This window comes from Ranitomeya variabilis, chromosome 5 (genome assembly GCF_051348905.1).
Source record: "Ranitomeya variabilis isolate aRanVar5 chromosome 5, aRanVar5.hap1, whole genome shotgun sequence".
NCBI classification, from domain to species: domain Eukaryota; kingdom Metazoa; phylum Chordata; class Amphibia; order Anura; family Dendrobatidae; genus Ranitomeya; species Ranitomeya variabilis.
In genome coordinates this window covers 682,982,470-683,008,041 of record NC_135236.1, presented here as the reverse complement: position 1 = coordinate 683,008,041, position 25,572 = coordinate 682,982,470, and the positions used below count along the sequence as shown (strand labels likewise).

The window sequence follows — 25,572 nt, the reverse complement described above, 5'->3', positions numbered from 1 at the left end:
GTGGCCATCTCTCTTGTGTGCAGCTTGTTACAATGTATCAGCGGTGGCCATCTCTCCTGTGTGCAGCTTGTTACAGTGTATCAGCGGTGGCCATCTCTCCTGTGTACAGCTTGTTACAGTGTATCAGCGGTGGCCATCTCTCCTGTGTACAGCTTGTTACAGTGTATCAGCGGTGGCCATCTCTCCTGTGTGCAGCTTGTTACACTGTATCAGCGGTGGACATCTCTCCTGTGTACAGCTTGTTACACTGTATCAGCGGTGGCCATCTCTCCTGTGTGCAGCTTGTTACAGTGTATCAGCGGTGGCCATCTCTCCTGTGTACAGCTTGTTACAGTGTATCAACGGTGGCCATCTCTCCTGTGTACAGCTTGTTACAATGTATCAGCGGTGTCCATCTCTCCTGTGTGCAGCTTGTTACACTGTATCAGCGGTGGCCATCTCTCCTGTGTACAGCTTGTTACACTGTATCAGCGGTGGTCATCTCTCCTGTGTGCAGCTTGTTACACTGTATCAGCGGTGGCCATCTCTCCTGTGTACAGCTTGTTACAGTGTATCCGCGGTGGCCATCTCTCCTGTGTGCAGCTTGTTACACTGTATCAGCGGTGGTCATCTCTCCTGTGTGCAGCTTGTTACACTGTATCAGCGGTGGCCATCTCTCCTGTGTGCAGCTTGTTACAGTGTATCAGCGGTGGCCATCTCTCCTGCGTGCAGCTTGTTACAGTGTATCAGCGGTGGCCATCTCTCCTGTGTGCAGCTTGTTACAGTGTATCAGCGGTGGCCATCTCTCTTGTGTGCAGCTTGTTACAGTGTATCAGCGGTGGCCATCTCTCCTGTGTGCAGCTTGTTACACTGTATCAGCGGTGGACATCTCTCCTGTGTACAGCTTGTTACAGTGTATCAGCGGTGGCCATCTCTCCTGTGTGCAGTTTGTTACAATGTATCAGCGGTGGTCATCTCTCCTGTGTGCAGCTTGTTACAGTGTATCAGCGGTGGCCATCTCTCCTGTGTGCAGTTTGTTACAGTGTATCAGCGGTGGTCATCTCTCCTGTGTGCAGCTTGTTACACTGTATCAGCGGTGGCCATCTCTCCTGTGTACAGCTTGTTACAATGTATCAGCGGTGGCCATCTCTCTTGTGTGCAGCTTGTTACAGTGTATCAGCGGTGGCCATCTCTCCTGTGTGCAGCTTGTTACAGTGTATCAGCAGTGGCCATCTCTCTTGTGTGCAGCTTGTTACAGTGTATCAGCAGTGGCCATCTCTCCTGTGTGCAGCTTGTTACAGTGTATCAGCGGTGGCCATCTCTCCTGTGTACAGCTTGTTACAGTGTATCAGCGGTGGCCATCTCTCTTGTGTGCAGCTTGTTACAGTGTATCAGCGGTGGCCATCTCTCCTGTGTGCAGTTTGTTACAGTGTATCAGCGGTGGCCATCTCTCCTGTGTGCAGCTTGTTACAGTGTATCAGCGGTGGCCATCTCTCCTGTGTGCAGCTTGTTACAATGTATCAGCGGTGGCCATCTCTCCTGTGTGCAGCTTGTTACAATGTATCAGCGGTGGCCATCTCTCCTGTGTGCAGTTTGTTACAATGTATCAGCGGTGGTCATCTCTCCTGTGTGCAGCTTGTTACAGTGTATCAGCGGTGGCCATCTCTCCTGTGTGCAGTTTGTTACAGTGTATCAGCGGTGGTCATCTCTCCTGTGTGCAGCTTGTTACACTGTATCAGCGGTGGCCATCTCTCCTGTGTGCAGCTTGTTACACTGTATCAGCGGTGGCCATCTCTCCTGTGTGCAGCTTGTTACAGTGTATCAGCGGTGGCCATCTCTCCTGTGTGCAGCTTGTTACAATGTATCAGCGGTGGCCATCTCTCCTGTGTGCAGCTTGTTACAATGTATCAGCGGTGGCCATCTCTCCTGTGTGCAGTTTGTTACAATGTATCAGCGGTGGTCATCTCTCCTGTGTGCAGCTTGTTACAGTGTATCAGCGGTGGTCATCTCTCCTGTGTGCAGCTTGTTACACTGTATCAGCGGTGGCCATCTCTCCTGTGTGCAGCTTGTTACACTGTATCAGCGGTGGCCATCTCTCCTGTGTACAGCTTGTTACAGTGTATCAGCGGTGGCCATCTCTCCTGTGTACAGCTTGTTACAGTGTATCAGCGGTGGCCATCTCCTGTGTACAGCTTGTTACACTGTATCAGCGGTGGCCATCTCTCCTGTGTACAGCTTGTTACAGTGTATCAACGGTGGCCATCTCTCCTGTGTACAGCTTGTTACAGTGTATCAGCGGTGGCCATCTCCTGTGTGCAGCTTGTTACAGTGTATCAGCGGTGGCCATCTCTCCTGTGTACAGCTTGTTACACTGTATCAGCGGTGGCCATCTCTCCTGTGTACAGCTTGTTACAGTGTATCAGCGGTGGCCATCTCTCCTGTGTACAGCTTGTTACAGTGTATCAGCGGTGGCCATCTCTCCTGTGTGCAGTTTGTTACAGTGTATCAGCGGTGGTCATCTCTCCTGTGTGCAGCTTGTTACACTGTATCAGCGGTGGCCATCTCTCCTGTGTGCAGCTTGTTACAGTGTATCAGCGGTGGCCATCTCTCCTGTGTGCAGCTTGTTACAGTGTATCAGCGGTGGCCATCTCTCCTGTGTGCAGCTTGTTACAATGTATCAGCGGTGGCCATCTCTCCTGTGTACAGCTTGTTACAGTGTATCAGCGGTGGCCATCTCTCCTGTGTGCAGCTTGTTACACTGTATCAGCGGTGGCCATCTCTCCTGTGTGCAGCTTGTTACAATGTATCAGCGGTGGCCATCTCTCCTGTGTACAGCTTGTTACAGTGTATCAGCGGTGGCCATCTCTCCTGTGTGCAGCTTGTTACAGTGTATCAGCGGTGGCCATCTCTCCTGTGTGCAGCTTGTTACACTGTATCAGTGGAGCGCATTGTACACTTTGCCCCATTGTGATGGATATGCCCCCATCCGGCCATTACCGCAGAGTCACCACCACAGTCACGGCCGCTGTCACCAGAGATCATTTATTATTTTACAATAAATAGGAGCGTTACAGTTAATGACAAAATAAAATGACGACGTCCACGGAACAAACTCCTATAAAACCCTACAAACAGTGGTCATTGTCCGGCTGTAGTTCCATCGTGCTGAAGCCACGACGTATGAAAACACAGATAATAAAAAGCACAAATGTACAAAATGTGCACGTTCTATACAAAAATAGATCAATACATTCCAAGAAAACGGAGTCCGGGATCTGCAGAGGGGGATGAGACACGGCGAAACGCAGAGGGGGATGAGACACGGCGAGTTATTACTCCCTGCAACGTATCACCCGGCGGCTCCGTCCTCGCGTGCAGAATTTACCGTAATCTGTGGCGACAAACACATCGGCTGTGGGTAGATTAGTGCCGCCATTAGTTGCTGTCCCCGATTCATAAAGTTATTGGATTAACAGGCTAATAAAGAAAATGAGGAAAAAAAAAAGTTAAAGTTTACCGTGCCTTTAACTCAAGTCCCCGCCTTCCAGACTCCACCCACTATATGATCTGTGATCGTCTCTCAGGCCTGATCACCTCCTTCCGCTCAGTTTATGATCATTCTGTACCTGCTGTAATGTGATCAGCTCTAGATGTACTGGTGAGAAGGGCTGCAGTGTAAAGGATGGAGGGCTACATACTTCCGGTATAAAGGAGGGCTGCAGTGTAAAGCATGGAGGTGTGCAGACTTCCGGTATAAAGGAGGGCTGCAGTGTAAAGGATGGAGGTGTGCAGACTTCCTGTATAAAGGAGGGCTGCAGTGTAAAGCATGGAGGTGCGAGAGCAGCAGCCGCCTCTGGAAGGAGCTCAGCGCACGCTTTCTGCTGGTGAGCCGCCATCATGAAGATTAGCTAGAGCTGGTGAGCTTGGCCCTGAGCTGGGCGGCATGTACTGATGACTTTCCCTTTAAGAGGATGCGCTCAGTCATACTTACAGTGAGGTAGATGCAGACCCCCGGCTACAGTTCAGGAGCCTGTGGAGGTCAGGACATGCTGGGAGTGGTAGTTTTGCACCCTGGATGCGAGTGTATACAGGGCAGACGATCCCACAGCGAGTCGGCCCCCGGCAGAGCGCAGGACACGCGGCCCCCGCTGACAATGGCACCACATGTGATATAACGAGAGGGGTCATCATCCCAGCTGCAGCCTCTACAGCGGATGGAGGGGAGAGAGCAACATCAACAGGCGACCCTGGAAGACGTGATGGACCGGACCCCGCCCAAAGCAAGAAATCTCTAGAGACACTAAGTGACCGATCTACCACTACAGCCGGGCATAACGAGGCGCTGCCACTGGTCACCCCCGACTACATGGATGTAAGATTAGATCACAGACTCATCAAGATGCTCGGGATCATCTATAATCCAGAGCGAAACTCTCTCCTACATAGCTGTATATGTGTAATTGTCCTATCCTCCAGAGCTGCGCTCCCTATTCTGCTGGTGAAGTCATCGTATACATACATTGTTTATATTGTATTAAAACCAGAGCTGCACTCATTATTTTGTTGATGGAGTCTCTGGGTACAGATATTACGGATCCTGTATTTTACTCCAGAGCTGCGCTCACTATTCTGCTGGTGATGGCACCGTATACATACATTATCCTGTATTAAACACCAGAGCTGCACTCATTGTTCTGTTGATGGGAGTCTCTGTGTACATATATTACTGATTATACTTCAGAGCTGCGCTCACTATTCTGTTGGTGAAGTCAACGTGTACATACATTACCGATTCTGTATTTTACTGCAGAGCTGCGCTCAGTCTTCTGCTGGTGAAGTCACTGTGAAGAGAATAATGTATGTACACAGTGACACCAGCAGAATAAGGAGTGCAGCTCTGGAGCATATAATAGGGTCAGTAATGCCGCGACGTTTGTAGGAGTGAAGTGTCGCCGTCCTGCATCAGTCCCGAGGCTTCCATCATCGCCGTTAGCACCGCAGTGTCACATTGTGGGTACAGGGAGGGAACATTTAGTAAAGTTATAAAGGTCACCAATGCAGCTGTAGTGGTGGCGTGCAGGGAACTGATGGAGCACTACAAGTCCCAGACGTCTCGAGCAATGAGCCCCCAAGCAGAGATGGCGTCGACATCAGGTGATATAAAGTCTCGGTTCAGTCCATCCCGGAGTGAAGCTGGAGGGCGAGCAGAGCGCCACCCGGTGCATGCACAGAGGTCTGCTGGTGCCCCCGCCGCCCGGACACCACGGTGCTGGCACAGGCGTCAGCGTCAGACGCGGGGGGCGGCCAGATGCTAATAATTTAGTGTGTAATGTACAAGGTGGGCACGGAGGGACGCGGCGGCCCCCCATCACAGGATCAGACACTTGGACTTGGACTTTTTCTTCTTCTTTTTGCCCTCTTTGCTCATCTTCTCCTTGTGCTTTCGGATTTCTCGTACTAACGTGTAGAAAGCATCGTCCACCCCCTGAAAAAAGGCAGAAAAAGGGGCGTCAGCAAAAGGCAAAAACCAGAGACCCCCGAACCTGGTGTATGGCTGAAGACAGCAGACGGAAAGCAGCTCTTAAAGGGGCTGTGCCACGGCTGGTTGTCCAAAGCCCACTGTCCTATCACAAAAGTATCCAGTCATTAAAGGGATAGTCCAGGATTGGGAGAAACATGGCTGCCTGCTTCCAGGAACAGCGCCACCCCCCCGTCCTGTCTGGTATTGCAGCAGAGTAAGCGTACAGAGCTGTAATACCACATACACCCTGAGGACAGGGGTGGCGCCACTTCACGCAGAAGGCAGCCCCTGAAATCTACCGGGTATCACAGGACCGGCCGCCGCAGCCCCCCCAACGACCTCCCCGCACCCCCAGATATACACACTTACCGGCTCACATTACAAGGCATTTTTTTATTTTCACGCAGCCGGGCGTCTTTTCTTCTTTGCTGATCTTTTTCAATCTGTATTGTCGGATTTCTCGCACCAAAGTATAAAAAGCATCCTCCACTCTCTGCATTGTAAAACACAACTCTTGTCACTCACATGGGGGGCACCGGTCCCTCCCTGGGGGGCGGCCGTACCGGACGGCACCCTGCTGCCCTAGCACATAAAGGGCCACTCTTCTGGGGGGTGTAAATACGATCCTGCGATCGGGGGGGGAGTCAGGCCGCGTCTGAGCGGCAGCCCCCTCTATGGACAGTCTGTAACAAGCGCTGATCCAAAAGGGCAGCTGATCCAAAAGGGCGGCCGCTCTAGTCCCCAGCGTGTAAAAGCTTCATCACAGCAGAATGGAAACTTCTGCAACTTTCTCCTGTGTGTCAGTGCAGCCGCAGAGGGGGGATAGAGGTGGTGATAAACCGCTTTCATCTTGGCCCCTGTGGCCCCGGCTGTGTCTGACAACCAGGGCCCCGGACCGGCTATATTGCAGGAGTTGTAACTCCACAGCACTTGGTCATCACCTGTTAACATTTCATTACATAAAGCAATGCGCTATCGTCCCCAGAAGGATCTCACACCCGCTGGGCTACTGCAGAGATGATGGACAGTGGCATGGAAAAGTATGTGCACCCATGGTCAAAAGTAATGTTATTGTGAAAAGTAATGAAAGTTGACAATGAAATGATCTAAAAGGCCTAAAGTTACAGAGGACATATTAAAAATGACAAAAATAAGAATGGGCCACTGCAAAAGTTTCTTAATACCTAGCCGCCCCTCCTTCTGCACGTATCCCAGCTTGTAAACACTTTTTGTAGCCACATAAGAGTCTTCCTATTCGCCTCTGAGGGATTTTCCTCCGTTCTTCTTCGGAGAATTCCTCCAGATCTGTGAGATTCCTGGCCGTTCTTGCTTCCTCTGCTATTTTGAGGTCTCACCACAGATTTTCAATGTTAGATCTGGGGACTGTGAGGGCCATTGTAAATCCTTCATCTTGCACCTTTTCAGGTCATGTATTGTTGATTGTGACGTGTGTTTCGGGTCATTCTCCATGTGTCCATGTGTAGCAGCCATCCTCTTCCTCTTTTCACCTTCAGCTTTTTTTTTTTTTTTTTTCTACAGATGGTGTTAGGTTTGTATCAAGAATTTGGTGAAATTTCATTGAATCCATTCTTCCCTCTACCCATGAAATGTTCCTCGTACCATTGGCTGCAGCACAGCCCCAAAGTCTCATTGATCCACCCCCATGCTTAATGGTTGGCGTGATGTTCTTGAAATCCTGGCCCTTTTTTCTCCACACATACATCTAATCATTGTGGCCACAGGATTTTATCTATTTTACCCTCATCGCTCCACAGAACTTTTCCACAATGCATCAGACATATTTTGATGTTCACTTGCATACTTTTGATGCTGAATTTTACAGTGACGACCCAATAGAGGTTTTTCTTCTGATGACTCTTCCATGAAGGCCATATTTGTGCAGGTGTCTCTGAACAGTAGGACAACGTACCACAACTTCAGAGTCTGTATAAATCGTTATGAAGGTCTTTTGCAGTCAAGCAGGGATTCTGATTTGTCTCTCTATTAATTCTACGAGCAGCGCTCACTGAAATTTTGCTTGGTCTTCCAGACCTCATCTTGACCTCCACAGTTCCTTATAAGAAAATGCCATGATCTATATTTTGAACTAAGGAAAGGGCAACTTGTAAACGCTTTGTGGGCCTCCGACATTCTCAGGGTGCTCGGCCGCTGCTTAGAAGAACCCATGGCTGATGCTTTTTGGCGCAAGGTTAGAGGAGGCTGGGTTTTTATAAAACCGGTGAAATTTGCATTACCTGGCCTTTGCTAACGATGATGGTGAACAAGTCATAACCCTAACAGGCCAATTAAGGTCTGAACCCTTGGTCAAAGATATCAGAGTACACTAATCTCTTAGGCTGCCTAAACTTGCGCATCAGTCGATTTTTTTTTTTTTACATTTTAAAAATTACAAAGAGAGAGATATCTCTATCTATCTATAATTTTTTTTCCCCTAAAATGCAAAGGAAATGTGATCTCATCTTTAACTTGCTTAACTGTTCACAATATATTTGACCAGTGGTGCCCAGACTTTTACGTGCCACTGTAGATGACAGACGACGTTGGAAGTTCCAGAAGTTTTCCTTGTGCAGTGGTGAAGCTCCGATGCAGCAGTCTCCCCTGTGCATGGCCGCTTGTGTCGGGAGGGTCCAGTGATAATCACGAGGTTGCTGGCGATTCGATGACTTGGGATCATTGAGAAGCAGAGTGTTTTATCAATGCAGAGAGAAGAGCAGAGGAAGAGACCAAACACCAAGAGCCGCGATCAGATCACCCCAGCGAATTATGGGAGGTGCAGCCAAAGCAAATCATCAGTATACAAGAGTGCAGAGCCCACCGTTGTGTCACCTCCGAGGCTCCACAAGGGAAGAGGCCCCTAAACCCCACATGTAGGTGCCCACCGGTGAGGGGCAGAGACAGGGCTGGGCACCCCGAATTATGATTACACAGTCATGCAATCAGTAGCCAAGATCACTGTCACCCCCCGATTATTCCCAGCAGAGGTCACAATGATGAAGAAACAGATCAGTTATGATCTTCGTAAAGGGGAAATCCACCTGAGCCGCTCCTGCCCTGGTTATGGCCACTCAGCTGCTTGACAAGAGAGGTATCAAGGGGTCTGGCTGCCTGCTTACTTCAATAGCTAAGCCAGCCTCCTCCTGTGTCCCGGCTGATGTGAAGAGGAGGCTGGCTTAGCTAGTGAAGTCAGCCACCCGTCAGCTCTTATGCTGCCACCAGGAGAGAAACGGTCTGTATGTAGATATTTTTCAAAGAAGGGGTGCAGACCCTCAGTAGTATGTGTGGAGCTCATGCGTCCCCTTTGCATCTGACCCATGCGTCTGCTTTCTGAGACCCCAACAGCTGCCCCAGGTGGGTGGTGGATTTCCCCTTTAAAAATGAGCCACAAACACACCGAGAGTAGAATAGAATGAGAGAGAAGACGCCCCCGGAGCAGAAATCACAATACAGAAATGGAGGGCAGGTGCATCTGCACAGAAGTGGTCCGACCCCAGCCCCCATTACATATCAGGAGACAAGATCACACAGAGAAGCCGGAGCCTTCTGGGGGCCAAAGTGATCTGTCAGGGTCACAGCAAATCCAGCAAAAAGGGGATTTCAGCTGTGACCAAACCTGAATGTTAAAGAAGCCGGGAAACCTGATAGTAAGTGAGCAAGGCCCCAATACTGCATGGACATGGCAGGTCTCTGCTCTGGATAAGAGGCTGGAGTGAAGACCACCCCCCTCCTGCATAGTGCCAATCCACAGCAAGCAGAGATGTTGAAACACAAGCCGTTACATAGGGCTGGACCATATAATGGAGACCTGTAAACCCCCCCCATATACTCAGTTACTGAGGTGCCGTATTGCAGTCCCCCCCCCAACCCGTTCCCAGCTACATTGGCCGGACACCTTTAGCTCCTGTGGCAGGTACGGTCTGTGGCCGTCCACCAGTAGCCTGCACTGGGTCAGTGCGGGTAAGAGATCCTCACCCAGTGACTATCCTGCCTCGGCCAGCGGCCGCCCCGTGCACGGTTATCAGTTCCCTCCAATCATTAATGAGGACGCTGGGTTATCAGTCCACACATTAACCGAGATGTCAGGACACCGAGGAGACGTGCGAGGACAAAAGCTGGGAAAGCTAAGGATTCTCTGGGGACAATCACCACAAGGAGAGCCACCTGTTAGCCAGAGCAGAGACCCACCCTCATCTTTTGAAGACCCCACATTGTCCCACACTGCAATGAATGGATGTCTCCCCCACTATCCCTGGAGACTACGGGGGAACGTAGCATCAGGATCCCCCACAGTCTGCCAAATATAGGGAGACGACATCCAGTAATGGCCCCACGAGACCCCCTACCGCTAAGATGGCAGGTCAGAAGCCCCCAGCAGAGCACGAGACCCCCTACCGCTAAGATGGCAGGTCAGAACCCCCAGCAGAGCACGAGACCCCCTACCGCTAAGATGGCAGGTCAGAATCTCCAGCAGAGCACGAGACCCCCTACCGCTAAGATCGCAGGTCAGAACCCCCCAGCAGAGCACGAGACCCCCTACCGCTAAGATGGCAGGTCAGAATCTCCAGCAGAGCACGAGACCCCCTACCGCTAAGATGGCAGGTCAGAACCCCCCAGCAGAGCACGAGACCCCCTACCGCTAAGATGGCAGGTCAGAATCTCCAGCAGAGCACGAGACCCCCTACCGCTAAGATGGCAGGTCAGAAGCCCCCAGCAGAGCTCTGTTCTCCGCAGAGACTGAAGACTGGTTTGATAAAACATCTGTAAAATCAGTCTGCAGCTTGTTCCCCCTCTGTAGGTCTGCTGGGGATCTCTGCACCTCCACTGATCAAACCACAAGCAGAGAAGGAAATAATGAGGAGCTAAAACGAGGTCCAATGGAAAGTACTTCCAATGCATCGTATAACTAATCCCACCCTCACTGATCAGGTTCCCATCGTTTTGTGTACACAGCTCCCATGCAGACTGATGTCTCCCAGGATCTGCATCTACAGATGTGCTGAGTGTCAGTTGCCTCGCACACATGGCGAGGGTCATTCGCCTTTATTAGGATTCGCCCCACTCCCTGTACCTGGAAGCCACCCATCAGCCCCGCTTATTACCTGTCTGGTTTTCGCAGAGGTCTCAATAAAGGGAATGCCGTAACTCCTCGCAAGGTCCTGAGCTTGTTTGGTGTCTACTGTCCTCGAAGGAAGGTCACATTTATTGCCGACTAAGACCATGGGGACGTCCTCCGAGTCCTTCACCCGCTTAATCTGCTCTCTGCAGGGAAAGAGAATACAGAAGGTGATGGACAACATGCTTAGGATCCGCCACAGCAGGACAGACCCCCGCAAGGTCCAGGACCCGCCGCCCAGGACAGAGCCGCGCAGGGTCCAGGACCCGCCGCCCTCGACAGACCCCCGCAAGGTCCAGGACCCGCCGCCTAGGACAGACCCGCGCAGGGTCCAGGACCCGCCGCCCAGTACAGACCCGCGCAGGGTCCAGGACACGCCGACCTACGACAGAGCCGCGCAGGGTCCAGGACCCGCCGACCCACGACAGAGCCGCGCAGGGTCCAGGACCCGCCGACCCACGACAGAGCCGCGCAGGGTCCAGGACCCGCCGACCCACGACAGAGCCGCGCAGGGTCCAGGACCTTCCCTCATGTTCTTCCATCCTTACCTATAATGGTGAATGTCCTCAAAGGATTTAGTGTTATTAATGGCGAAGACGCAGAGGAAGCCCTCCCCCGTCCTCATGTACTGGTCTCTCATGGCGCTGTACTCCTCTTGACCTGCAGTGTCCAGTATGTCCAGGAGACACGTCTCCCCATCGATGACTACCTGCTTCCGGTACGAGTCCTGCCGAGAGAACAACAAGACTAAAGATGAAGTCAACAACAAGAACGCGTCCTGCTGCCAGCAGAATAGTGAGCGCAGCTCTGGAGGAAAAGACAAGATAACGAGTCCTTCTATAGGCAGCACCTCTCACCTCTATAGTGGGATCATACTCGTCAACAAAATGGTTCTGAATGAGTTGTATGGTCAGGGCGCTCTTCCCGACGCCTCCAGCCCCGACCACCACCAGTTTATATTCTGTCATTTTTGATCAATCTGAAAAAATAAAAATAAAGTTATTAATAATCTGTTGTAAATTTAGGACTAAAAAACAGGAAGACGCATTCTATTAATACAGCCCCGGCCCATGGTGCGGTGTACGGGGCCGTCACTGCCAACAGAGGTGGAAGTGTGGAGCAGCTGCAATTATCGTCTGTAAATCCAGAAAGCAGACGACGTGCACCCGGCAATCAGCGGCGGCCGAGTACACAGGACAGCGGGGAGGGGCGAGAAGCCATCAATGGGCCCAGTGTGAGGCGACGGCTGCAGAGGGTCCTACACTGACCGTAGAGACGGGTGGAGGGAGACGTGGATAACAGCCTAGGCTTGTTCGGGCCCCTGATCAGTCACCGATCAGCTCTGTAAAAGTAGCCTTACAGCACAGCGCCACACTCTGCAGTGGCCGCTCTCCAGTACTGCAACTTCACATAACTGCATTAGGAGTGCAGCCACTGGATGGTGGAGGTGGTGTTTCACACTGGCCGTGACATCCTTAGGTTAGCAATATCACAAGTCCTGGACAACCACTTTAAAAGCGCATCATATCAACACAATAGTGCAACACTATCACCCCACGACGTCGAGTGCCTCCAGGCCGGACCCTACCGATAGCCCCAACCCAATTCACTAAATAACAAGTCATTCCAGATATCCTGGAGTCTGAGGGTATGTGCACACGTCAGGATTTCTTGCAGAAATTTCCTGAAGAAAACCGGAAAATTTTCTGCAAGAAAGCAGTTTTTTTTTTTTTTGCGTTTTTTTGCGTTTTTTTTTTAGCATTTTGCAAGCGAAATTAGCTTGCAGAATGCTAAAATTTTCCAAGCGATCTGTAGCATCGCTTGGAAAACTGACTGACAGGTTGGTCACACTTGTCAAACATAGTGTTTGACAAGTGTGACCAACTTTTTACTATAGATGCTGCCTATGCAGCATCAATAGTAAAAGATAGAATGTTAAAAATAATTTTTAAAAAAAAATGGTTATACTCACCTGCAGGCAGCCGATCTCCTCAGCGGCTTCCGTTCCTATAGATGGTGTGTGTGTGCAGGACCTTCGATGACGTCGCGGTCACATGAGCGGTCACGCGACCAATCACAAGCCCGCGACGTCATCGCAGGTCCTTCACACACACCATCTATAGGAACGGAAGTGGCAGCATGCACCTGAGAGGCGGGAAGACTCCGGGGCCATCGAAGGTGAGTATATGACTATTTTTTTATTTTAACTTTTTTTTTTTAACCAATTATATGGTGCCCAGTCCATGGAGGAGAGACTCCTCTCCTCCACCCTGGGTACCAACCGCACATAATCTGCTTACTTCCCGCATGGTGTGCACAGCCCCGTGCGGGAAGTAAGCAGATCAATGCACTCCTAGGTGTGCGGAATCCCCGCAATTCCGCAAATTTAATGAACATGTTGCTTTTTTTTCCGCGATGCGATTTTTTCGCGGAAAAAAATGCAACATTTGCACAAGAAATGCGGAATACACTGTAAATAATCGGAGGCATATTAAGCGTTTTTATCACATTTTTATAGCGAAAAAACGCGAAAAAAAACACGAAAAATACTGAGCGTGTGCACATGGCCTGAGAGTGCGGCCAGGCCTAGGTCAGGAGTGAAGATGGTGGAGACTAGCGATAACCCTCGTTGTAGATTAACCCGAGCACCTGAGGCTTCTTATCCACCCGCAGCCGGTCCGTAGGGGACTCCAAAGTCTCCGCCGTGCGCACGTGATCCCAGACACAAAGGTCACACGTGAGCGGTGGAGGCGCAGATTATAGGGCCATCACCAGGACAGGCAGGAGCCAAGGGGGGATAGCCATAATTCTGTACAAAAAGCAGCTAATGCTCCTCATGCACGCTCCGCTTGCCGTCAGTAATTCCTGTGCCCCATTGTCCAGGGATCCTTGCCATCCTGATCCCTGGGGAGGTCGCTTTATGGGCAGTAATTAGCTGCGATGGTCATACAAGAAGCCCCTGAAAGAGTGTATTCACAGAGCAGACAGGTTGTGCAGTTTTCAATCCTGATAGTAAGTACCAAACCTAATCTACACAACTCAGGAAAAATAAAATCTACAGGCAAAACTTTCCCCGAGGTGCAGATTTGTTGGGGATCCAAGAAGAAAACTTTGCATGTTCAAAACAAACCTCTGAAGTGTAAATGGACTTTCTGAAAGCTTAACATGTCAGAAGCTGGAATTGGTTGGAAGTTCATATTTCAGGACGCCTACGAATAGTCCAGGTAGATGCTCTGGACCCTCAAATTAATATGGACCACCATCAAGTAAAACTTCTGACAAGTCACTCACCCGAGTGCTGCTCTTTTCCAGAAGACCAGCCACTGCCGAGCGCGTCTGCTTCAATGTCAGAACCCTCGGATCAGAACTTATTACATCACTTGGACACGTTGGAAACTTTCTGAAAGTGCAGTTACAAAGTCCAGAGCTGAAGTGGAACGTGCAATGATCGGTTCCCGGAGTTCATGGTGACCGGATTCTGGAGGCTTGCTGGTTACTCCACCTGTCGGTGACATTTACTGAAGATTCTCCAGGGGTAAACGTACCATGATGTATAGACCTGCGACTCCAGGCTCCACCAGGAAGAGCGGCAGACAGGTGCAGGCCGGGCGTGGTAACCTGTTCAGCAGGCTCCGGCACACACTGAAGACTATGCGGTTTATGTACACTGGCAACACGAGCCGCGGCCGAAGCCAGAAACCTCCATATACACACACAGGGCAGTATACCCACGGCAGTGCCATAGCATCGGCTGCAAGCAGAAGCCAGGGTCAGTCCTCCGCAGCACACCGCCGCCGAGTCCCGCAGCACACCGCCGCCGAGTCCCGCAGCACACCGCCGCCGAGTCCCGCAGCACACCGCCGCCGAGTCCCGCAGCACACCGCCGCCGAGTCCCGCAGCACACCGCCGCCGAGTCCCGCAGCACACCGCCGCCGAGTCCCGCAGCACACCGCCGCCGAGTCCCGCAGCACACTGCCGCCGAGTCCCGCAGCACACTGCCGAGTCCCGCAGCACACTGCCGAGTCCCGCAGCACACTGCCGAGTCCCGCAGCACACTGCCGAGTCCCGCAGCACACTGCCGAGTCCCGCCTGAGTACTACACAGCGGGCTTTCAATCTCACCAGCACTGTTTGCAGTCAAGTGTTTAGGTCCAGAAATCCTGTGCCGACGCGGTACTTCTCACAGCTGAGGGGTTGTTACATTTGTACGCAGCCTAGATAATTCTCCGAACTAAACAGGACTCTGAAATGACACTGTAACTAACCATCACATCTCTGCATACTACAGATCACTAGTGCTATATGTTCATAATGGACCACGAGTGAACCGGTCACCTGCACAGACACATGATGCACACACCCATGATGCACACACCAAAGAGCTGGCCAGCAGCACATCTAGCCTCCCAGCCCCCTGTCTGGCAGAGTCAGATCTGAGGGATCAGTTCTTGGGGGTCCTGCAGAGTAGAAAAGAGTCACAAGGAGGGACAGGTGTACGGACACCAGGTTCCAGCAATATTGGCTCCTTTAGAAAGCCATCTCTCTTGTTTTAAGGTCCCGATTGAGGATACTTTCATGCTTGGCCGGACCCAACGTGTTTGGGGAGGCTAGTCTGAAAAGCTGATCATCAGCATAAAACCTGACCAGGTCTTACCTGCAGCGATTCTACTAACCAAACACCTGATACAGAAATTCTGCTAATACAACATGCAGGACAGTCAGTCTCTTTCAAGTTTACTGCCCAACAATCCAGCAATGGCTGGAGGAGGACCATCTCGGGTCTCGTCTATGCCAAGCAGAAAGATATTACAAGTACACATTGTACAAGTCCCTCTATATAAGAGCATCTAATAGTTCAGCATCTATGATGGCTGTCTGGATTCCCGAGGATGCCGCCCCGTCTAAAAAGTCTGTTTCCCGCATAACAAAAGCTGCATTTTTCTTTCCAGTGCAAAAAATAATAAAGGCAGATTACCACTCTGTATTTTTGGGAGGACACTTGCAGAGAAAGTCCACCAGAGAAGTGGAGACGGACCACAGGTAAAATTGCACGGGTTTACTACGCGTTCATCCACTTGGCGCTACTATATTCCACCTGCATAAATACAAAGTGTTTCCGTCTCCTGTGGATCTGAGTGTAGTCACACTTTCAGCATGTTACAGAAAAGCTCTTGGCACCAACATCGGACACATCCATAGGGTCCCGTTCACCCCATGGAGGGGATATGTTACTCAGCTTTATGGCAGAATATATACAGCCAAACAAGGACATCGGTCAGCATCTGTCACGGTGTTCTCGCATGTTGGCATCTGTCGGAGGAACACGTCGGGGAATCCTCCTGACGCATACGGCGCCTTATGCTCCAAACACACGAATGAACCATCATCACCTGTTATCGTAGCAGCGGAATACTCAGATACTCCAGTTTATGATCCGGGAGGATCTGACCAACGGGTCCACATCGAGTCTGAGAATGACATATCAGCATGGTGTCGCCAGGTCATAAGCAGCGCATCGGAGGCATTCACTGCGGTGCTTGGCACAAGCCTGGTAGCCTTGAGAGCTCACCACTGGGACGTCCACGTAGATCAGGCTAATAAGGCAACAGACCAGAGATCGTGCATTTTACACCGTGTTCTCTATGCCAACACATTGTCCCCTTTAGGGATCTACAAGATTAGGTCAAAACCGCAGGAGACAGCACCACAACATGCGCCATCAGTCCCCATCGTTTTCAAGGTTTAGCCGAACAGCAGAAAATCCAAGTCGGAGGAAGCTCGTCAGATTATTACTACTTACATAAAAAGACAAGTCTGTAAAGTCCCGACACAGATTTACCAATCACAAATGTTGCACTTTGAACACTGCTGTGTAAACCAGTCCTTACGTAGGCCTTGAGGCACAGACTACCCCCTAGGCCCTGCTGTAGAGCTTGTGGCAGGAGATCTGGGGCCGCTCCTTGCATCATCGTCAGGACCTGGGACCTCACAACACAGACGTGATAAACGGTCCACAGATCTGGACATTACCGCTTGTCAAATCCCAAAAGGTGTGCAATATATGCACAGTTAGGATTCGGCTCAGATTGCCTGTTCCAGTTGTCAGGACGCGATTGCAAGTAAGGAACCAACACAGAAGCGGCTAAGAATGTAGTTGGCATTTGACCGCAGTTATGGAAGTTCCCTTCAGTCTCGTAAGCAGAGCAGAATAGAGATTATGTTACATACTGTTAGGTATGTGACCACGATCCGGAGTTGTTGGAGTTTGACGCCGTGTACTTGTGGAGCGTTAAAGCCGTTGCGGCCAGCTGCTACAGCATAGTGGATGGGATTTCAAAAAATCCCACATCCACAGATTGACCGCAGCATGTCAATTTCATCTATAGAATGTATTGAATCCGCACGGTTCAGTGGCCCAAGCCGGATTTACAGGTGCTCAATAGACGGCATCACTTTGTAAGCAGCGAATATACACGGTGTTCAAAGTGCTGCTAGTCCCGGATCGTGGGCCTCTGGCCTTTGGACTCGGCAAGCTGCACGGCTTATCAAAAATCCACCAAGACAATCTCTAGGGTCGCCCAATCGTCAGGTGCACGACAACTGCCCACAACCTGCAGAACGGGGGTGCTATTATTCCAACGTTGTAGAATCACACTTACGTCCAGTCCGGTCTTCATTTTTGAAGCCAGCATTGTTGATGCATGTGACAACTTCAAGGGGCCTAGTGAATGCCTGAGATCGTCACATATGTACCCTTCTGCTTCCGCAGCAATGTGAACCTGGCCTCTGTCAATGACATGACCACTGCGGCCTCGGACTGGCATCTCTGGAAGCCCGGACTTTTCCTGTAGAGGCCAGCGGACTGTGTGGAGGTCTCTTACATTTTCAGCCTTGCTGGATTTATGGGTTTTGCTGCTGCTCCACAGATAATCCACAGCAAGGTCCATGATCACAGGAGTTTCTTGTCGATTGTGTCCACCTCAGAGAAAATCAGAGGGGAACACGCCACAGGCGACATTCTGAAAGAAATCACCCACAGAGCGTGGAGGTGGTCAGCGTTCCTCGGCCCATAAGAGACCATCATAAACGCAAACAGAAGATCTGCAGCAATGACGGGAAATGCAGGGGGGAGGTGGGCCCGCAATCACCTTACCCTCAGCAGGGGGACCGCAGTCACCTGCCTTACCGACACCGGGGGGGCCGCAGTCACCTGCCTTACCGACACCGGGGGGGCCGCAGTCACCTGCCTTACCGACACCGGGGGGGCCGCAGTCACCTCACCCTCGGCAGAGGGGCCCGCAGTCACCTCACCCTCGGCAGAGGGGCCCGCAGTCACCTGCCTTACCGACAGCGGGGGGACCGCAGTCACCTGCCTTACCGACCGCAGTCACCTGCCTTACCGACAGCGGGGGGACCGCAGTCACCTGCCTTACCAACAGCGGGGGGGCCGCAGTCACCTGCCTTACCGACAGCGGGGGGGCCGCAGTCACCTGCCTTACCGACAGCGGGGGGGCCCGCAGTCACCTCACCCTCGGCAGAGGGGCCCGCAGTCACCCTCGGCAGAGGGGCCTGCATCACCGTGACGGATTTTCCACCTGGATTTTTGGCTACAGAACCCACAGCTGAATACAGATCAGACCCCAGAGATCATCATTTATCTCCCAGTCAGATCCCAGAGATCGGGGATCACCACCCAGGTCTGTCAGACCCCACCCCAGAGATCGGGGGATCATCATTTATCTCCCAGTCAGACCCCAGAGATCGGGGGATCATCATTTATCGCCCAGTCAGATCCCAGAGATCGGGGGATCATCATTTATCTCCCAGTCAGATCGGAGATCATCATTCATCTCCCTGTCAGACCCCAGAGATCGGGGGATCATCACCCAGGTCTGTCAGACCCCAGAGATCGGGGGATCATCACCCAGGTCTGTCAGACCCCAAAGATCGGGGGATCATCACCCAGGTCTGTCAGACCCCAGAGATCGGGGGATCATCACCCAGGTCTGTCAGACCCCAGAGATCGGGGGATCATCACCCAGGTCTGTCAGACCCCAGAGATCGGGGGATCATCACCCAGGTCTGTCAGACCCCAGAGATCGGGGGATCATCACCCAGGTCTGTCAGACCCCAGAGATCGGGGGATCATCACCCAGGTCTGTCAGACCCCAGAGATCGGGGGATCATCACCCAGGTCTGTCAGACCCCAGAGATCGGGGGATCATCACCCAGGTCTGTCAGACCCCAGAGATCGGGGGATCATCACCCAGGTCTGTCAGACCCCAGAGATCGGGGGATCATCACCCAGGTCTGTCAGACCCCAGAGATCGGGGGATCATCACCCAGGTCTGTCAGACCCCAGAGATCGGGGGATCATCACCCAGGTCTGTCAGACCCCAGAGATCGGGGGATCATCACCCAGGTCTGTCAGACCCCAGAGATCGGGGGATCATCACCCAGGTCTGTCAGACCCCAGAGATCGGGGGATCATCACCCAGGTCTGTCAGACCCCAGAGATCGGGGATCATCATTCATCTCCCAGTCAGACCCCAGAGATCGGGGATCATCATTTATCTCCCAGTCAGACAGGATAATGATCGCCCTCAGCACACAGAGCCGCCCACCCTGCAGTCAGCGGCCCCTGCGCTCCGGCCTTCCCCGCACCATACGAGGAGGGAGACTGCAGCAGAGCCCCTGCGCCCACACACTGCAGCACGGCGCTCCCCGCACTGACCCGCCCTCAGCCCCGGCACACTCACCGCTCTCCGGCTACACGTCCATGCTCCTCTCGCTGACAGAGCCGACTACTCCCGGCGAGCGCAGCCCCGGGCCAAGGTACAGCGAGGCCGCGTCCGGACGCCCAGTCACCAGGCCGCGCAGCCGGAGACTCCCAGGGGCTCTTTAAATACGATCTATAAATACTACAGCCGCTCCGCGTGACGTCACGGAGATATACGGCCAGCGATTGGTCGGAGGGAGGGATCTCTCGGCGTGAAAACCCGCCCTCTGGAGGGGAAACCACGCCTTCTAATGCGCCCCCTGCTGGTAGACATCTGCAATGACTGCAAAAAAGCCAGAGCGCGGGAAACAGGACTGTCAGAAAATGATGAATCACCGTGCAGTGGAGCAGTGAGGTAAATAATGGGGGAGAGTGATGGTACGGTGGAGCAGTGAGGTAAATAGTGGGGGAAAGTGATGGTGCAGTGGAGCAGTGAGGTAAATAATGGGGGAAAGTGATGGTACGGTGGAGCAGTGAGGTAAATAGTAACATAGTAACATAGTTAGTAAGGCCGAAAAAGCCATGTGTCCATCCAGTTCAGCCTATATTCCATCATAATAAATCCCCAGATCTCCGTCCTTCTACAGAACCTAATAATTGTATGATACAATATTGTTCGGCTCCAGGAAGACATCCAGGCCTCTCTTGAACCCCTCGACTGAGTTCGCCATCACCACCTCCTCAGGCAAGCAATTCCAGATTCTCACTGCCCTAACAGTAAAGAATCCTCTTCTATGTTGGTGGAAAAACCTTCTCTCCTCCAGACGCAAAGAATGCCCCCTTGTGCCCGTCACCTTCCTTGGTATAAACAGATCCTCAGCGAGATATTTGTATTGTCCCCTTATATACTTATACATGGTTATTAGATCGCCCCTCAGTCGTCTTTTTTCTAGACTAAATAATCCTAATTTCGCTAATCTATCTGGGTATTGTAGTTCTCCCATCCCCTTTATTAATTTTGTTGCCCTCCTTTGTACTCTCTCTAGTTCCATTATATCCTTCCTGCCCAAAACTGGACACAGTACTCCATGTGCGGTCTAACTAGGGATTTGTACAGAGGCAGTATAATGCTCTCATCATGTGTATCCAGACCTCTGTTAATGCACCCCATGATCCTGTTTGCCTTGGCAGCTGCTGCCTGGCACTGGCTGCTCCAGGTAAGTTTATCATTAACTAGGATCCCCAAGTCCTTCTCCCTGTCACATTTACCCAGTGGTTTCCCGTTCAGTGTGTAATGGTGATATTGATTCCTTCTTCCCATGTGTATAACCTTACATTTATCATTGTTAAACCTCATCTGCCACCTTTCAGCCCAAGTTTCCAACTTATCCAGATCCATCTGTAGCAGAATACTATCTTCTCTTGTATTGACTGCTTTACATAGTTTTGTATCATCGGCAAATATCAATATTTTACTGTGTAAACCTTCTACCAGATCATTAATGAATATGTTGAAGAGAACAGGTCCCAATACCGACCCCTGCGGTCCCCACTGGTCACAGCGACCCAGTTAGAGACTATACCATTTATAACCACCCTCTGCTTTCTATCACTAAGCCAGTTACTAACCCATTTACACACATTCCCCCAGACCAAGCATTCTCATTTTGTGTACCAACCTCTTGTGCGGCACGGTATCAAACACTTTGGAAAAATCGAGATATACCACGTCCAATGACTCACCGTGGTCCAGCCTATAGCTTACCTCTTCATAAAAACTGATTAGATTGGTTTGAGAGGAGCGATTTCTCATAAACCCATGCTGATATGGAGTTACACAGTTATTCTCATTGAGATAATCCAGAATAACATCCCTCAGAAACCCTTCAAATATTTTACCAACAGTAGAGGTTAGACTTACTGGCCTATAATTTCCAGGGAAACTTTTAGAGCCCTTTTTGAATATTGGCACCACATTTGCTATGCGCCAGTCCTGTGGAACAGACCCCATCGCTATAGAGTCCCTAAAAATAAGAAATAATGGTTTATCTATTACATTACTTAGTTCTCTTAGTACTCGTGGGTGTATGCCATCCGGACCCGGAGATTTATCTATTTTAATCTTATTTAGCCGGTTTCGCACCTCTTCTTGGGTTAGATTGGTGACCCTTAATATAGGGTTTTCATCGTTTCTTGGGCTGTCACCTAGCATTTCATTTTCCACCGTGAAATAATGAAATAATGTGGGAAAGTGATGGTACGGTGGAGCAGTGAGGTAAATAATGGGAGAAAGAGATGGTACGGTGGAGCAGTGAGGTAAATAATGGGAGAAAGTGATGGTACGGTGGAGCAGTGAGGTAAATAATGGGGGAGAGTGATGGTACGGTGGAGCAGTGAGGTAAATAATGGGGGAAAGTGATGGTACGGTGGAGCAGTGAGGTAAATAATGGGGGAGAGTGATGGTACGGTGGAGCAGTGAGGTAAATAATGGGGGAGAGTGATGGTACGGTGGAGCAGTGAGGTAAATAATGGGAGACAGTGATGGTACGGTGGAGCAGTGAGGTAAATAATGGGGGAAAGTGATGGTACGGTGGAGCAGTGAGGTAAATAATGGGAGAAAGTGATGGTACGGTGGAGCAGTGAGGTAAATAATGGGGGAGAGTGATGGTACGGTGGAGCAGTGAGGTAAATAATGGGAGAAAGTGATGGTACGGTGGAGCAGTGAGGTAAATAATGGGGGAGAGTGATGGTACGGTGGAGCAGTGAGGTAAATAATGGGGGAAAGTGATGGTACGGTGGAGCAGTGAGGTAAATAATGGGGGAGAGTGATGGTACGGTGGAGCAGTGAGGTAAATAATGGGGGAAAGTGATGGTACGGTGGAGCAGTGAGGTAAATAATGGGGGAGAGTGATGGTACGGTGGAGCAGTGAGGTAAATAATGGGGGAGAGTGATGGTACGGTGGAGCAGTGAGGTAAATAATGGGGGAGACTGATGGTGCAGTGGAGCAGTGAGGTAAATAATGGGGGAAAGTGATGGTACGGTGGAGCAGTGAGGTAAATAATGGGAGAAAGTGATGGTACGGTGGAGCAGTGAGGTAAATAATGGGGGAAAGTGATGGTACGGTGGAGCAGTGAGGTAAATAATGGGAGAAAGTGATGGTACAGTGGAGCAGTGAGGTAAATAATGGGGGAGAGTGATGGTACGGTGGAGCAGTGAGGTAAATAATGGGGGAAAGTGATGGTACGGTGGAGCAGTGAGGTAAATAATGGGGGAGAGTGATGGTACAGTGGAGCAGTGAGGTAAATAATGGGGAAAGTGATGGTACAGTGGAGCAGTGATGTAAATAATGAGGGAAAGTGATGGTACGGTGGAGCAGTGAGGTAAATAATGGGGGAGAGTGATAGTACGGTGGAGCAGTGAGGTAAATAATGGGGGAAAGTGATGGTACAGTGGAGTAGTCAGGTAAAAAATGGGGGAAAGTGATGGTACAGTGGAGCAGTGAGGTAAATAACGGAGGTAAGTCACCATACAGTGGATCAGTGAGGTAAATAATGGGGGAAAGTCACCATACAGTGGAGCAGTGAGGTAAATAATGGGGGAGAGTGATGGTACGGTGGAGCAGTGAGGTAAATAATGGGGGAAAGTGATGGTACAGTGGAGCAGTGAGGTAAAAAATGGGAGAAAGTGATGGTACAGTGGAGCAGTGAGGTAAAAATGGGGGAAAGTGATGCTACAGTGGAGCAGTGAGGTAAATAATGGGGGAAAGTGATGGTACAGTGGAGCAGTGAGGTAAATAATGGGGGAAAGTGATGGTACAGTGGAGCAGTGAGATAAATAACGGAGGAAAGTCACCATACAGTGGAGCAGTGAGGTAAATAATGGGGGAAAGTCACCATACAGTGGAGCAGTGAGGTAAATAATGGGGGAAAGTCATATAGTGGAGCAGTGAGGTAAGTGATGGGGAAGTCACCATACAGTGGAGCAGTGAGGTAAATAATGGGAAGTGATGGTACAGTGGAGCAGTGAGGTAAATAATGTTGGAAAGTCATCATACAGTGGAGCAGTGAGGTAAATAATGGGGGAAAGACATCATACAGTGGAGCAGTGAGGTAAATAGTGGGAGAAATCACTAACAGAAAAAAGCATATAATGCGAGACACGGGAAAAATAATCAATTGTATAACAAGTTTATAATATTATTAAAAAACACCCTTTCCCAGTGCAGACAATAACACATATATATATATATATAATACAATAGTAGGTCTATAACAATAACCTGACAATTTCCCTGTACTTCAGTGCTGTCCCTTCCTATCAGTGGAGGTCGGCACCCTAAAAGATACGGTTTGGCGCCCCCACTCAATGGCGGCTGTCCCAACCTACCCCTGTTTTTATCCTACTTTGCTATAGGTGGGAAAACAATAAGCAGTGTAAAGAAATGAAAGGAAAGAACTTATTATAAATGATCATTGTACAAAAATACTCTCATCCACAAACAAGACCTGTACCTCAAGAGGAGGAGAGATCATAAATTCAACACGCCTGGTTCAGACAAGAAAATCATGATAATTCACATCAGGATATAAAGATAAGCCAATTCTATGACCATTGATGAATAATGAAGAAAAAGCATATCTGGGGGGCGTGGCTTGCTGGGGATTAGGAGTAGACCTGGGATACAGGAGCTCCTAAAGAATCCCTCATTATTAGCTGCATATTGCATACTTTTTTGGAAGAAATACCTCCAAGCCTTGTTTAAAGCGATCAAGAACAGGACGCAAGATGAAAAAACGAGCTTTAAAGACAGTAAAAACAGCACCAAGACATGTAAGCTCCAGCTGCGGCCTTACTACAGGCCTGCACACACAAGAGGACAAAGGACTGGACTCAACAAAGTTCTCAGGCCCCAGCCCAGATCCGGCTACAAGAAGGCCCCCGGACAAGCTCTCATCCACAGCGGCTCCAGCACTGAAATCCACGAGACCCTCCGTTATTTTTACACAAACCGGAGCTACCTCCGTAAGTAGGCCCAACGCCGCGGCCTCGCCTGAGTCGGCAAGGCCGGGAAGCAGGATAAAAGCTGAAACTTCGCCCACAACTCCGCCCACAGCGCGCGGCGGCCCCGCTCCCAAAGAAATGTACCCCGACCCGGCTGCAAGAGGGGCCCCGCCCCCGGTAAGCTCTTACCACAAGCGGCTCCCTCTCTGGGGTCCCCAGGACCCTCTGCTCCATCCTCTCGGGCCGGCGCAACCTCCGGGATTAGACTCAAAGCGGCCCTGCATATGCTGGCGGGGCTGGGGAGCAGGAGAGAGGACGAAACCCCGCCCACAACTCCGCCCACAGCGCGCGGCGGCCCCGCTCCCAAAGAAATGTACCCCGACCCGGCTGCAAGAGGAGCCCCAGGTAAGCTCTTACCACAAGCGGCTCCCTCTCTGGGGTCCCCGGGACCCTCTGCTCCATCCTCTCGGGCCGGCGCAACCTCCGGGATTAGACTCAAAGCGGCCCTGCATATGCTGGCGGGGCTGGGGAGCAGGAGAGAGGACGAAACCACACCCACAACTCCACCCACAGCGGCACCGCTGCTAAAGATGCGAGGAGACAGATTGCCAGCCGTGCCTTAGGGTATGTGTCCACGTTCAGGAAACGCTGCGTTTTTGACGCAGCGTTGAGCCGCAGCGTCAAAAACGCAGCGTCCAGATGTTACAGCATAGTGGAGGGGATTTAATGAAATCCCGTCTCCACTGTGCATTAAAAAACGCATGCGTTTTTCCCGCAAAAACGCACATGCGGTGCGTTTTTCCAGAACGCAGCATGTTGCTACAATGAGCAAAACACGCAGGAACACCGCAGGTGACCTGCCAGTGACCTCAGGTGCATTTTTGGTCAGAATTTTACCTGCATAAAATCCTGACCGAAGCCTGAAGCAATCCTGAACGTGGACACATACCCTTAAGGTATGATGCCCCTGCGTTCATACCTCAGCTCAGACCTCAGGTGATGGAGAAGCATCGGTTCACAGGTCCTAGAGCAACGCCGGATAAACCAGATGGAGCGTCACAGACAAATCGCTGCTTACAAGCTGCACCGCTACAGAGACCTAGCAGCTGTATCAGTCGGGGGGGAACTCCACCACAGTAACTTGACCCTTCCCCAGTACAGAAGGGGTGATAGCTGCTGAGAGACCACCCACTGAGTTAGCTATAGACAATATGCTGAAGG

General features: G+C 51.0%; 2 protein-coding genes across 5 annotated transcripts in view; one reads left to right on the top strand and one right to left on the bottom strand.

The window, feature by feature from the left end:
* Window positions 1-3,002: 3,002 nt before the first annotated feature.
* On the bottom strand, window positions 3,003-19,547 carry KRAS (KRAS proto-oncogene, GTPase). 4 transcript variants are annotated; one of them, XR_013215975.1, is made up of 7 exons: window positions 19,390-19,547; window positions 11,489-11,610; window positions 11,180-11,358; window positions 10,618-10,777; window positions 5,870-5,993; window positions 4,855-5,464; window positions 3,003-4,791 (listed from the first exon to the last, which is right to left on the bottom strand). XR_013215975.1 is itself a non-coding variant. In XM_077267184.1 (6 exons), exons 2-5 carry the CDS (start codon window positions 11,597-11,599, stop codon window positions 5,874-5,876), a joined length of 570 nt encoding a protein of 189 aa, XP_077123299.1. In that variant the 5' UTR covers window positions 11,600-11,610; window positions 19,390-19,547; the 3' UTR covers window positions 3,003-5,464; window positions 5,870-5,873. The 4 variants fall into 4 exon arrangements, 3 of the variants coding, with proteins under 3 accessions (XP_077123299.1, XP_077123301.1, XP_077123302.1); XM_077267184.1 differs by having other exon boundaries at window positions 3,003-5,464; XM_077267186.1 differs by lacking the exon at window positions 19,390-19,547 and adding an exon at window positions 13,923-14,074 and having other exon boundaries at window positions 3,003-5,464.
* A 146-nt stretch (window positions 19,548-19,693) lies between these two features.
* LOC143777130 (serine protease FAM111A-like) overlaps window positions 19,694-25,572 on the top strand; it is a 94,642-nt gene continuing 88,763 nt past the window's right edge. The window contains exon 1 of the mRNA XM_077267183.1: window positions 19,694-19,764. The gene's annotated coding sequence lies outside the window, so the exon portion shown is untranslated. The remainder of the gene's footprint in view (window positions 19,765-25,572) is intronic.